The 14,670-nt window shown below is 32.9% G+C and overlaps 1 protein-coding gene across 9 annotated transcripts in view; it reads right to left on the reverse strand.

The window, feature by feature from the left end:
• Positions 1-14,670, reverse strand: part of tmod (tropomodulin) — a 351,180-nt gene that overhangs the window by 106,552 nt on the left and 229,958 nt on the right. For 8 of the 9 annotated variants that reach the window (XR_011951597.1, XR_011951596.1, XM_072540128.1 and 5 more), the window contains exons 2-4: positions 10,276-10,428; positions 5,443-5,610; positions 4,615-4,738 (exon numbers count right to left, since the gene is read on the reverse strand). Coding sequence is in view for 7 of the 9 variants with exons in the window: in XM_072540128.1 (XP_072396229.1) it covers positions 4,615-4,738; positions 5,443-5,610; positions 10,276-10,428 (445 nt within the window). In the remaining 2 variants the exon portion in view is untranslated. Of the gene's footprint in view, positions 1-4,614; positions 4,739-5,442; positions 5,611-10,275; positions 10,429-10,593; positions 10,737-14,670 lie in introns of those variants that run through there. The other variant, XM_072540133.1, reaches the window with a different exon arrangement.

A 14,670-nucleotide genomic window follows, 5' to 3' on the forward strand; every position in this document is an offset into this window, starting at 1 on the left:
CCAAGTAAATGGAGGAATTCGGTTACAATCCTCCTCCACAAAAAAGGGGATAAATCAGATCTCGAAAACTATAGGCCAATTAGTTTGCTTAACCACCTATACAAGCTCTTTACTCGAATACTGACAAACAGATTAGAAGCAAAACTCGATTTCTATCAATCAGAAGAACAGGCAGGATTTCGAGCGGGACACAGAACAAAGGACCATTTGCAATGCCTTAAAACTCTAGTTGAAAAGTCTATCGAATATAACAGACCCCTTGCTCTTATCTTTGTCGACTTCCACAAAGCATTTGACACAGTCGAAACAGTTACTATCTTAAAAGCACTATCAGAATGCAGAATAGATCACAGGTACGCAAATATTATTCGAAATATATACGAAAATGCGACAACAACCGTTAACCTCCATTGCATGACTGAGAAGATAAAAATTGGCAGAGGGGTGCGGCAAGGAGATACCTTGTCGCCAAAACTATTTATAACAGTTATGGAGTACGCATTTAAACGGCTAGAGTGGGAATCAAAGGGTATTAGCATCGATGGAAAGATATTCAATCATCTCAGATATGCCGATGATATTGTTCTCATAACAGACAACTTAGGAGAAGCCAGAGTTATGCTACAACAACTACAGCAAGTAACCCAGAAAGTCGGTTTAAAAATAAACTATGGAAAAACAAAAATGATGACCAATCTCGTCCCCAATGAGCTAATAGAAATTGAAAAGTCGCCCATAGAACTTGTGGAAAAATATGTGTATTTGGGTCACGAAATAAGGTTAACGCGAGATAACCAAACATGCGAGCTACTCAGAAGAATAAGTCTGGGTTGGGCTGCATTCGGAAAAATGAGAGACGTATTTAAAACAAATATACCGATCCATTTAAAAAGAAAAGCTTTTAACCAGTGCGTTCTACCAGTCCTCACATACGGAGCAGAAACCTTAACTCTCACAAAAACATCAGCCGAAAAATTGAGAAGGACACAACGAAAGATGGAGAGATCAGTGCTTGGAATAAGCTTGAGAAATAGAATAAGAAACGAGGAAGTTCGTAGACGAACCGGAGTGGAAGACATTATCGAACATATTACAAGGCAAAAATGGAGATGGGCAGGACATGTTGCAAGAATGAAAGACGACAGTTGGACAAAAAAATTGCTTGAGTGGAGACCACGGGCTGACAAGCGAAGCCGAGGAAGACCCCAACGCGATGGACCGACGACCTCAAAAGAATCGTGACCAATTGGATAGCAGACGCGCAGAACAAAAGCAGATGGAAAAGTCTAGAGAAGGCCTGTGTTCAACAATGGACAACTCAGGGCTGATTGATGATGATGATGATGATTGTAAATAGTTGCTAATAAGAGATTATAAAAGTAGGTATTCTACCTCTTTTTCTTTACTTAATTTAGGCCTTCAACGTTTTCATTTACTTGGGTTGTTACTTGAAGATTCTGATTGTACAGTGAAGCCATTTTTAAGGGATCCACTAAACAATCCATGAAGAAAATTTCTATACTGCATTCCATATTAAAACCATATATGTAGAACTTTTTATGTATAAAAGAGAAGATTTAGGTACTATTTTATCCAATTGAAGTGGCCGTAAAGTTAAAAAGATTCAACCGTTCTAATCTACAGCAATATTCTATAACCCAGCGAGAGATGAAAATGAAGACAATTTTGAAGATGAATTGCTTCTGAAGTTGAAGACGTTTAAGTAAACCTTTTCTAATATTTTAGTGTTATGGAGAAACAGCAGAAGAATCATTAATATGCATGTATAATTTTTTTATTCGTTATTAAATTTTTCTTTACATAATTTAATTTATTTCTGTCACCACATATTGTATAATCAAAAGAGATATTAAAATATTAGTGTGATTTCTTTGATAATGAAATATTGTTGTGTTCAGAAATAAATTTTACATTTATCTTACAGATAAGTAACCGCAACATAATTTGACGTGAAACAACGAGTACATTTCATTTCATGAATAAATATCTATCCTCCAGATGACTATCTGTCAGATAGGACAATATTTATCTGGAGGTGAAAAGATCGGCCCTTTCATTCAAAAAGTTTATTATTTTAAAAATTTAATTTTTAACTCTTGAAAGTTTGTTGATCTTAAAATATTGTTTGCGAATTTGGTGATCGGTACAAAATATAATACAAAACTAGAGCTTTCCCAAAAAATGAATTGCTATACTAGAATTACGCTGGTTTTTATACCTAGATCGATTTCATAACACAACTTTAGGTAAAAGTTCAGCGATTCTCCAAAAGTGACTTATTTGTTAGTATAACAGACTAAAATATCATTTTGTTTGCGACCTAGCCTTAAATAGGAGGAAGCCAGAAAAAATTGAGTGGAGTGACTGTAGATGGCAATTGATTGAATTCCCTGTCGCATGGTAACAGGCAAAATCACTAGTTAGTATATATATATATATATATATATATATATATATATATATATATATATATATATATATATATATATATATATATGATGCGTTCAGAATCATAGTGGATCATGTAAATTTACATAGTACACCAACGAACCTAATCTAAGTGAAAACCTCTTATCTAATACGCTGTTTACATAATTAAACTATGTGTAATATTATATAAATACCCTTTTTGTAAATAATTGGTGACACTTGAAAAACATTGGACTTGATCCATTATTTCTCTGATATATTTGGTGAAAAAAAAAGGATTAAAAAACGAAGTATGACAAAACTGGAATTTTAGTTACAAAAAATAATATCAAATAAAAAACGTATTATAACAATGTTCAATAATACTCTCACAGCTTAAGTGGCATTAGTTTTAATCATCATAGACCAGTTCATGATCGTCTATGTCGTCTTCTTCACCCTGTTGTTGGATTCGTGAACAGGTTCCTCTGTTGATGCAGAGATTTTTAAAATGATAGTGTGTGACTGGTGGCAGATATGAGAGGAGAGACAGCATGTCTTTTTTCTTTGCTTCTGTCAAGAGTCTAGGTGTGGAGTACCGATGACTTTAATTACCAATGAATTTTGAGACATTTATTGTGGCCATCGAGACAGTAATATACGGAAAATCTTCATTCAGCGTAGGTTTGTACTTCAAAACTCAAGGATCTTCTCCCTCGTACCTCATCCATCTTCTATGTTCTTTGTCGACACAACGTCACTACTTTTTATGTTAGTTACTTCAAAAGGCACTGTCAATTTTGAAGTTTGTATTACATCAATCCAGTCGTCTGGCCCAAAGATGTGAGAAGATTTTCTGGCAGCCTTTTCAATAATCCCAAAATCTCGGTCGTTTGGCAAAAAGGGGTGGCCAGATACAAGAAACTTGTGATCTATCGTTCTTATGTTTATGTAAGGATCTTGAACAAGATTTAGTAACGTGGCAGCAACTTTAAAATTTCTGTTTTGTCCTATACATGAATCTGAATAGAGAGTTATGTGGTTATGATTTTTGGCATGTTTTTTCAGATTCATGGTCAATATTGAAGATATTTCCTGAGATCCTCTACCACCATCCCATACATACATAAAGCCGTTGCTTTTGTTAGGTTATAGACATACATATTTCTTTTGTAATATGCAATGGATGTAGACAATTTCGTGTATGGCAGTGCTTTTTGGAGGTCAAAAGTAGCAACATAGTGTTCATCTGATGCATCATTACTGTCCAATTATAGTACATCTCGAGCTTGTTTTACTTTTGCTAGGTGAACATTATTCTCAACAATAAGTGAATTGGATGTCTCAGGTTCAGTTGCTGCAGCTATTTTTAAGGACAGTTGATCACATTTGGCGCACGTATCTTTCGATGGTATTTTAAAATGTTAATTAAACTTAGTTGTAAACACAACTGTTGTTTTTTTTTCTGAAATACTTTGCCTTTGTTATTGCATTTAGTTACATACAGGTCATACATTTTTCTGATATTTAAATCAGGCTTAAGATACTTTTTTTCGGGGTTTTTTGTTCTGCTATATTGAATGTCGTCATTTGAATCCATTTTTAATCATAAACGATTACGATAAATGCACTGAGCACAATCTGACTATTCAACTGGACTTGATCCACTCTGTCCCGAAATAATATAACACATTGTTCAAAGACATAGGAAGCTAACGTCATATGTTTATTATTGCGGTAACTTTGGATTTGGTTTGTTATAGCACCGAAAATATTTCTATTTGTAGAACATAGATACACCGCTAAATTAATTTTCGTAAAAAGTGGACTTATCCACTATGGTTCTGAACGCCTCATATATATATATATATATATATATATATATATATATATATATATATATATATATATATATATATATATATATATATATATATATATATATATATATATATAAAATACATAAAAGTGTAAGAGCAAAACGGTTTTACAACGATATTTGAATATATAGGAGGCGGTATGAAAGAGAGATACATAAGAGGGGGGGAAGGAAGTGCGACAGAAAGCGAGATAGTGGTGGGGAGGAGGTGCACACAAAACTTGTGTTTTCTACACCGTAGAGAAGCAAAAGACACAGTATAAGCTGAACGGAATTTTTGTTACTGGTTGATAAATCAAACTTACCGGCTAAGTCTATAATTTCCTCCTGTGAAGCATCAGTCAAGGCTTGTTCATATTCATCTCCTAAATCTACTGCGATTTGTTCTTCAGCCTCTTGTTCTTTCGCTGGCGGAGGCGGAGGAATCCACTACAAACAATGCACATTTATATTATTTCAGTCGTAAAATATAACAAATATTGCGAAATTTGGCGGATTATCATCAAAAAGTAAGGTTTTGTTCACAGCGACGAAGTTAAAATAAACAATTCTTTAGCACTACAATGATAAAAACTAGTATTACTGATTCAACACAATGAGTAACAATACAAAGAATTGCCATTTCTTCATGTTAAAGGTATTTTAATAACTAAATTAAGCCTATTTTAAGACTACCTTTAGTTCATTTTATCTCGTGCGCATGCGTTTCCTCCATTTGATGATACTTGTAAGCTTCCTTAATTGTAATGTTGATGGATTATCATAAAAACTTCCATCAACTTCTTGGAGATAAACTGACAAACTAGTTGATACAAAAAAATATCTGACCTGTAGTCAGAGGTTATGAAAGCTATATTTTATAATTGGCCATATTAATAAATTTTAATAATAATTAATAAAAATTGAAATGGGTAACTTTCATAATGTTTTTTTATACAGCAATAAACTTACAGATTTTCATAAAAGTTGGGTTAAGTGAGGTTATAACTGTTTTTTACATCGACAAATTCGTAATGAACCACATTTTAAATCAAAATTAAAATATATTATTCATTTGATACAAGTGGAGTGAATATGAATAAAATATATCGTGTAATAGTGTAAATTTCTAAGTATATTAGCAAAAAACTTACTTTTTTCCCTCGTACCATGCCAGCAACGTAAGGTTCCAATTCAGGTATATCGGGGGTTTCTATAGCTTCCTTATTTATATGCTCTATTAACTTTTTCCTATTGAGGGGTCCTGTTGGATCCTTATCACATTCATAACTAGTCCTTTGGGAGGGAGGTAAAAAACTATCCTAAAAAAAGTTAAGAAAACTGTGAAAAATGCCTTCATTATGACAGTTTATATAGGATTATTGTGAATTTAGAGGATAAATTCGAAATAACTCAATAAAAATTCAATAATGACATTATTACTTTATAGTCGCTGTATGAATGGACTCGTGGTTTCTTTTAATGAACTTTTAGCAGACTACCAGTAACGAAACTTTTCCAAATATAACAAGAGAGAAAATTTTGAATGAATTAGACTTAGTTTGGGAGAAACACAATTTAAAATAAGTGCCTGTAGAAAAGGAAAGAAAATTTGAGGAGGATATTGAAGAAAAATTTTTAAACTAACAAGAGAAGGCACTAATATTTTTCCCTCTGGAGAAACATGCTGTGGTTACAAATGCTCGTCAAGATAATGACATTCTACACCAGACCGCACGAGTTCGAATCTTAGCACCAACAACGACGTTTCCATTTCTAAAAATGATAAGAGCCGTCCATCGTTCTTCGGAGGGTACGTAAAGCCGTCGATTCCCTGGGCTAGTGTGTATCGACACTATAATAGTTACTTGAAACATGATTCAAACAGGATAACAAACAAGGAACCTGTGCAATAGTATCTCCCCAGTAAAAATGCCATACGATATTATTATTACGATTATTTTTAAATCCTACCTTATCTCCAACCCACCAACTTCTCCTTCAATAGTTCTTTGGTCTCAAGATTAAAAAGGTAGGGGCTCAATGAAGAACTTGATGCAATAAATATTCTACTATAAAAACTAGAAACATTCTACTACAGTATCTACAGTCTGACCAGCTGGTAAAGCTTTTAGGGCATATTTTGTCTATAGAAGATTTTTCAAGCTGTGAAAATTAAGTTTGGGTGTTACGGCGACGCAACCGTAAACAGCTTTTTATTTTTCATGAATATTGTTTCTGGCTTTTACCATGGCACTGGCGCTGTTCGTTAATAGAGCAATATAATATGACAATTTACAAATAAACGCCTCTGGAATTCCCGGCAGTCCGTTTTGCTCCGCAAACCATACTGCTAAAAGTATTTTGAGAAAATTACCGGCGGGAATTTTCTCACCGAGAATATCCCTTTCTCAAGAAGATTCTCGCCCCATATCATTAAGTTAATCTAAACCTAAACCATGGATAAAGAAAACATTGTAGAAAATAGCGGCTGTTACGAAGGGAACAAAAGAGAATAAATCGAAGGAAGAGAATAGAGGATATAGAAAGATAATTGGAGAGAGAACTAAACTTTTTCAAAATCAAAATTCTGGCCCCTCAACAACAGATACTAAAGCAGACATCACTGCTTATATAAAAATATTTTACATTCCCATTGCTAGTTTCTTGTATTTCACTACAACTTTACAAGAAAAATTAGCATATATTTCAATATTTAAATTTACAATCAGCATCTTCAATCGCTGTTGTTTACGATTTCAATAAACAACAAAATTTGCATTTTTAGTTTATATAAATACACTAGTGATTAAATTATTTATCAATGTTTCTGATGTATACAGATTATTTTTAGATTAAAACACTTTATCTTATATTCAGCAAGGTCAGAGTTTGAGTTAAATCATACCAAAAGTGTCAAGGATAATGGTCACATAAATTTCACACAGGAAATTGTGAAGAATAATAATTTTTAACAGATTTAACACAATTATTCTGTGTTGTATTATTATGAGCTCAGAATTTGGAAGAGGACAAGTACAGATAGAAAAATAGTAACTCATATAGGCGGTGTACTATAAAAAGGGATGGCAAAGAAACATATAGTGATAATTGAATTTTTTTTATTCCAGGGTTTATAAAGGAGGTATACATTTATTAAACACAACAACTACATTAACAGCGAGAATAATATCAACAAAAGTAAATGATCAAGTTACCCTACAAGGATACAAGGAGGCAAGAGGAGTTTCACACCGAGAGATCTCTCTATATATGAATGGTTTTGTAGAATGTGCCATTGCTGTTTGTTTACTAGATGTTTTTATCTCGGCACATTTCATCATCGAAGTTTCTCGAGCCTATTGCTTTTTTGACGTCCAACATAGTCTTTTTTCTCTTAATACACCTAGAACACTCTTTCACTGTCATCTTTGGCTCAATTTACTCGAAAATTTACCTTTTTATCCTTTCTGAACACTAACTTGCTTGAACTCGCATAGTTTCGTCTATGACCTTATCTTCGTTGCATAACGGCGTCGTCGCGTCAGAAAATAATCACATGAAGTTAAATCTGCCGAAGTTTTTGGTCGATCAGTTTGTATCCCAATTGGTGTAATTTAATGAGGACAAAAGTTGTCTTGACAGAAGAAAATGTTTTTGCGGGACAAACCAGGGCATTTGTTCCACAAATTTGCGTCAATTCATCTCTGGCATTTAAATAAGGAGCTATATTTCATCGATGAAAAAATTGGTTCTGATTGCGTTTGATCATCGTCAAAAGACTCTCATCTGAGATATGTGTCCATTTTTGGTCAACAGTGAGTAAAACCCGACAATCATCATACAAGCTTTTTCGTATCGAAATGTCAGCATATTCTACTGATTATGGTGCAGCCTCCCTTACATAGTTGTTCTTTATTTCTGCCCATGATTATCTAATATTCACTTCTCTGTGCCACATTGTACCTGCTTGTTTCTTTATGTCATAGTCCCATCTTAAGTTTGGATGTCGTCTTGGTCTCTTGACACCTCTTAGATACCACAGTGTAACTCTAGTGGTCCATATATTGTCAGTTCTTCTCTCTAAATGTCCCACCAACTGTCATTTTAAAGATTTGATTCTGTGGATTACATCAGTGACCTAGGTTCTTTTGCAATCTCTCTTTGTTATGCCTACATGCATCGCTTCATTGACGTTGGGAGTGACTTTGAGTTTTACTATTATCTCTTTCTTTAGTGTCGAAGTTTCTACGCCGTATGTCACAATTGGTAGTATACACTAATTGAACGCTCTTTTTTTTAGGTGGAGTGGCATTCTAGATTTGAATATTACATTTTTATTCAAAGATGTCCAAGCCAATTTTATTCTTCTATTGATTTCTTTAAGTAAGGAGCCAGATTTATGTATCAATTGTCCCAGGTATACATTGTTGTCTACTGTCTCAAGTGTAGTGTTGTTTATTATTACATTTTGGACATCCACTAGCTCATTGTACATGGTTTTTGTTTTTGCTTCAGTTCATTTTTAGACCAACTTCATTGCTACTTGCATTTAGGTCGCTTATAAGTTCTTATAGTTCTGTAGGATTATTAACGATAAGAACAATGTGCTATAGCACAACAATCAAAACGAAAGCAAGCATACTCCGGCAGAATGACAAAATAGAAGAGCTGGTTTCAACAAAAATTAAGCTTTACCAAAAATGGCTAAGTACTAAAACTGGTGAGGATCAGATGGAATACAAGAGAATAAAATGAGCAGTGTAAACCACAGTTCTAAAAGAAAAAAATATTGATTTATGTTACTGCAAATAAATACAAACTTACTGACAGAAGAAAGGAGAAAATAGCTGGAAAATGATGTCATAGGTTTAAAAATAAAGAGGGAATCTGTAAATATTAGCATGGAAACTTTGAAAATGGTAGTGAGTAGTATAAACAATGGTAAAGCTTACAGTCCAGTCCAGTCCAGTAAGATATACCGGCAGAATTGATTCAAAATGAAACATCTAAACTTTTTCAGGTGTTAACAAAAGTCTTTGAAATATTGCTGAATGGACACCCACCGCCAGACTAATGGAAAATGGCATATTTTATCTATTCACAAAAATGGAAACATAAGAAATACTGAAAATTGTAGAGAAATATTAACAAGATAATTAGAAATAATTTTAAAAACATTTTACTAAATGTTTGAGCAAACCTAAACATAACACAAATTCTTTTGAGTTTCAGACCATGTTTACCATAAGAAACAATTTTAAAAATGTACTACTAAATACTTTATGAAACCTAAATGTATAGTTGTCATCCAATTATTGCAGAAGTTGGTGGAGGTGGTGTAGTTAAGTTTATCTACCACAAACAAATAGTCCAGTCACATATGAACACAGGACTTCTACCTGCTTTTGTGAGTAATCCCAGCAAATAGAAACAATTTCATAATGACATGCAGATAATAAATTCTACAATCATTTGGTGGCAACTGTAATGCATATTCCTTGAGTTACAGAGCTTCTTGAACACCTTTATCACCTGAATCGCAAAGAAAATGATCTAAATAGTCTACCAGACCTTCCTGCAATTTATCATCTCAAAGTAGTGAGTAACAACATTGAAAATTCAGTAAATTTCATACCAGGGTTTAAGTTCAAGAAGAATGGACAGTTCCTAACAAAAAAAGAGTACAACATATCGAGAAAAAACAAAATAGTTTTACAATTATGCATCTCAAAACTGTAAATTGTAATGATTTGGTGGTTTTTTGGTATTTTGTTTTATCTGCTTTAAATAAAATTAACAAAACTGAAAAATTTAGTAAGATACGTCCCGTTTTACATAATAAATGTTACAACAGTTAGTATTAACAGGTAGAAACATAACATTTGTGTGCCAGGGACAGAAAAGTCAAAATAAACAGCAGTTAAAACCATCTGGCCGCTCACCTTAATGCAAAAAGGATGTGGTAAAAGTGTTTATTTACTTACATCAGGATCAGCCTCCTTTGCTAAAATACTAATTTCTTCAGCGGTTAATTTATCCAGTAGTTCATCAACATCTACATCATCGTAAACACTCAAATCTTTTCCATATAATTTTGCAGGGGTGGTCATTGTAGTTGTGGTGGTCTTTGTGGACGTCTGTAAAAATACAAAATTGTTTATATCGTACAATACGACTGCAATTATCTTGTAAATAGTACTAAATTGTTTTCAAACGAATCGGCAACAATTTAAAACAGGGCGTTAACCTCAATTTTCCACTAAGTAGCTTATTTACAATGCAAAGTGGCACAAAAGCAGTACCTGTTAGAATTTGTTGTGCTGAAAGAGAATTTTCCACACCCAATAGCAAGTGACCCTAATTTTTTAATTGAAGATGATAGCTAATGAGATCACCAGGTACTTTAAACAAACCGATGACAGATTGTTGATTTGACAGATCAATAACCAAATATGTAACTATTGTGAAGATAGTTGATAATAAACCTTAAATTTTATGCTGTCATATAACTTTTTTATAACTTCTGCGTTTTTTTTTAAACTGTGCTTTTTAGATTTAATAAACATAATTTGCGAATCTTTATTTGAAGATACCTTGTAATTACTCCTCATTATGCGTTAAAAAAAGTGTAAACAATTGAAAATTTTGTTTATAATGTAGATAATTTGAAAATATTGTACATTTGTGGCCAACTTCACGTCCTAAACAATGGCAAATTGCAATGATATAACAGGTGTTTATGATTATGTAAACGTAAACAACTACAAAATCTGATTTTGAAAATAAAATGTTTCTAACATATACAATTTATCCGAGTTTTATTTATGTTTTATCCTACAACTAATCATTTTGCTGAATTTTTAAAACTTTAACCAAGGTTTGAAACCTGTTTTACGCTTCTGTGAAACACGGGTTGCATACTTTTAAACGTTGGAATGATATTATTATTATAAAACATAAATTTTAAAATGATATCATAATTTATTAATAAAAATTGAGAACGTATGTAGAAACAATCGTCTATAGCATTTTTCTTTTTTTGTTGATACGTATTTGCTGCGAATAAAGAACCATAAGATGTACAATAGGTAAATAAAATTCGTTGAATCACAGGAATAATGAAAGTACTTTCTCCGATAAAAGAAAAGAAAGGCTTAGACTAAATACTACATTCAAAAAAACTTATCGTCAAGAACAGATTTATTTTCATACACAACGACCACTTCAGCTGAGAAATTCTCATGGCCTTAATAATTAAAAATATGTAACCCTGTCAAGATAATTGATTTACACTCCTACAAGCAACAGAATAATATTTTTCCGAGATAATTTATACATAGTAGTAGACAAGCATTGATCAGCTGGTGCCTGCAACATTTTTGACAAGATTTTCCTCCCAAATAAAAATAGTCGAAATCGCACACATGAAATTCAAGGTTATAAAAGCAGGGCCGATTTAGAGATTTTCCGCCTCCATTGAAAAAATATTGATATTTATAGATCCGTAAGTAATGAACTTTATCAGATAACGAAAAATTTCTCGTTTGAGTATGAATAAAATAAAGGAAGTTTTCGTAGTATACATCACTGCACCATTAGCAGCAGTATTGTAGCAGATTCTTATTTTAAATAGGTTACAATTAAAATAAAATCTGCTTACATAGTCCCGTCATCAGAGATTTGACCTCTTAAAATTATACAAACTAGCTGAATTTTACTGAGAATATCAATTTTAGGACCAAAAAAAAGTGCAAGAAAGTGTCCCACTCCTACTCCCGGCTTCCCCATAAAAAGTCACTCGTAGGAGGAGAAAATCGGGAAAGCTATTTATCTAGAATCTGTAGGTACGCCGTAGAAAATAATGTTTCAAATAAAAATAAAAAATGTAGCTGAGATAATTTTAAACAAAAATATTACTTATTAGCACTCATAAAACTGATATACACTGTTAAAATTTCTATCATTCGACGGTAAAAATTTGATATCTTTTGATTAGAGTGTCCTACCGACAAAAATCAAAAGCGTTTTAAAGGTAAAGTTGCTCGATTTTTGCCATATTTTACGATTTTCATAAGAATAATAAAATTTATCACTTTCACTTACCGATCGCAGTGGAATTTCGATTGTTAGAGATTAATCTTCAAAACTTATAACATGAAATTTTGATTTTGTCCACGAAGACAGGATTGGGTAGAATTTGTAGCCGAAATTGTGTAGTTTCGAAAAACGTACTTGTGTAATTGAAAAAATGTAGTTTTAAATGTTTTAGATCGTTTGTAATGTGAAAGTTTAAATTCGGCGTTTTTTAGGCATATTTCAAATGCCTCACATTGTTGCCAAAACTCAAAACCGGCATTTCATGCTATAAGTTTTAAAAATTAGGCTATAGCAATAGTAATTCCATAGCAACATCTCAATGAAAGTGACAAATTTGATGAGAATAATAAAAAATGGCAAAAATTGCACAACGTCTATTTTCTTAACATCTGTATAAAACTGACTTCATTTGAGCAAAATACTAAAATCGCATACAAAAGCTGCACTTTTTAGCTTTAAAACGGATTTTGATTTTTGTGGATCGGACACTCTGATCAAAAGATATCAAATTTTATTTAAAATTGTTTTCGGACGCGTCACTGAAATTGAAAATCGCTAGTTGCTTCAAGCGCCGTTTCTAAGAGAACCGTTTATTCTACACAAAAAGTGCGAATAAATATTTTTGTTTGGAATTATCTCAGCTGCATTTTTTATTTGAAATATTTTTTTTCTACCGTATACAGATTCTTGGTAAATCGATTTTTTCCGCCCCTCCCCCCTTCGAGAGGTTTTAGAGGAAAGCCTGGGGGGAAGCAGTATTAAACTTTTTTACATATTTTTTGGGGTCCCAAAATTAACATTCTCAGCAAAATTCATTGTTTTTATGATTTTAAGAGGTTCAGTTGCATTTTCGCCTCTGACGACTGGATTAACGTTAGTTTTTAGATTAAATAATCATCTGTCCCCCATGAAATCTTTATAATATAAAACTCTTCCAAATATTTAACAGAATTGGTTAGACAATATATTTTTTGTTACTTCAGATACTGTACCAATATTGCACAGTTTTTCGTTAAGACTTTGAAGGAAAGTGTTTCGATTGTATAGAATCACGTGAAAGTCTAATATATTGTGAATCTTTTTGACATCAATCCAATTATTCTCTGATTAAAGAGAGTAAAAAAGAGAAAATTCAGTTACAGTTTATAATATAATAAAGTATTTTGTTGCGGTATATGAGACTTTTTTGTGGTGTAGATACTCTTCATGTTCAGTCGACTCAACTCTGGGTATTAGGCGACACAAAGGTTTCTTGAAAAATTTCATGACATACTGACCATTGCCTCGTGAAAACAGATCAACGCAACCCCCAGACGTACAGCAGTAAGTATAACGTGTTCCCATTCCAGTTCATACCTATGAAAATGAAGAAAAACTACTAAAAAGTTGGCAGCAGACCGCAATGAAGATCAGCAAGTATTGAAAAATGTCCAGAGAGCGAGCATGAGCGGTACAATGATAAAAATGTATAAGCAGCTGTTGATGCAAGGTCTTTGTCCAAAAGAAGATCGACAGTAAAGCCTGAATGAAAGCTGCAAAAATAGATGTAGCAAAGTGATGTAGTAAAATGACAGCAAAGATCTTATAAAAAACATAAAACACATTAAAGGTCGGGCCGCAATGTGAGGTCTAGATTAGATTAGATTAGATTAAGAGAGGTGGCCTTTCGGCCTATTCCACTGCGACCTTTTCAGATCTATTGTGGTCCTCTAGTCCTAGATAACATTCTCTAGCCTGACCCTTTTTTATAAAGTCTAGTAGCTTCGAGACTGTACCTTCCATGTAGCTATTTGCCGGTGGATTTTCTTCTCCTAATGCAAAGAACCGCACATTTGCCAGACTGTCACACTGACATAAAATGTGCTCTGCTGTTTCTTCTTCGAGGTGACAGAATCAGGTGAGGTCTACTAGGCTAAATTACTTCATCTACAATTTATAGGGTAATTAAAGAAGTCAGTGGAAGAAGTCAAGAAACATATGAGTGTTATGTATTAATAGGATTTCAGACATTAACGTTTATTCAAGAACGACTCACAAGCATATATCACCATGATAATCAAGACAAAGAACTAATTAAAACCATAGACGTTATATTAATATATATGTTAATATATACGTCTATGACTAAAACATTACAACTCTCAAAACTAGAAGAATGACAATTGTCAAAACTACTTGTTACTGTCGCTAGCTCCGTTGAGTGTTACTAGCGACAGGGTATTTATTATCGATATGTTATTATAATAATGAGACATTGAGTTTCCGAACAACATATTTTTACA

The sequence above is a fragment of the Diabrotica undecimpunctata genome, chromosome 8, assembly GCF_040954645.1.
Source record: "Diabrotica undecimpunctata isolate CICGRU chromosome 8, icDiaUnde3, whole genome shotgun sequence".
NCBI lineage: Eukaryota > Metazoa > Arthropoda > Insecta > Coleoptera > Chrysomelidae > Diabrotica > Diabrotica undecimpunctata.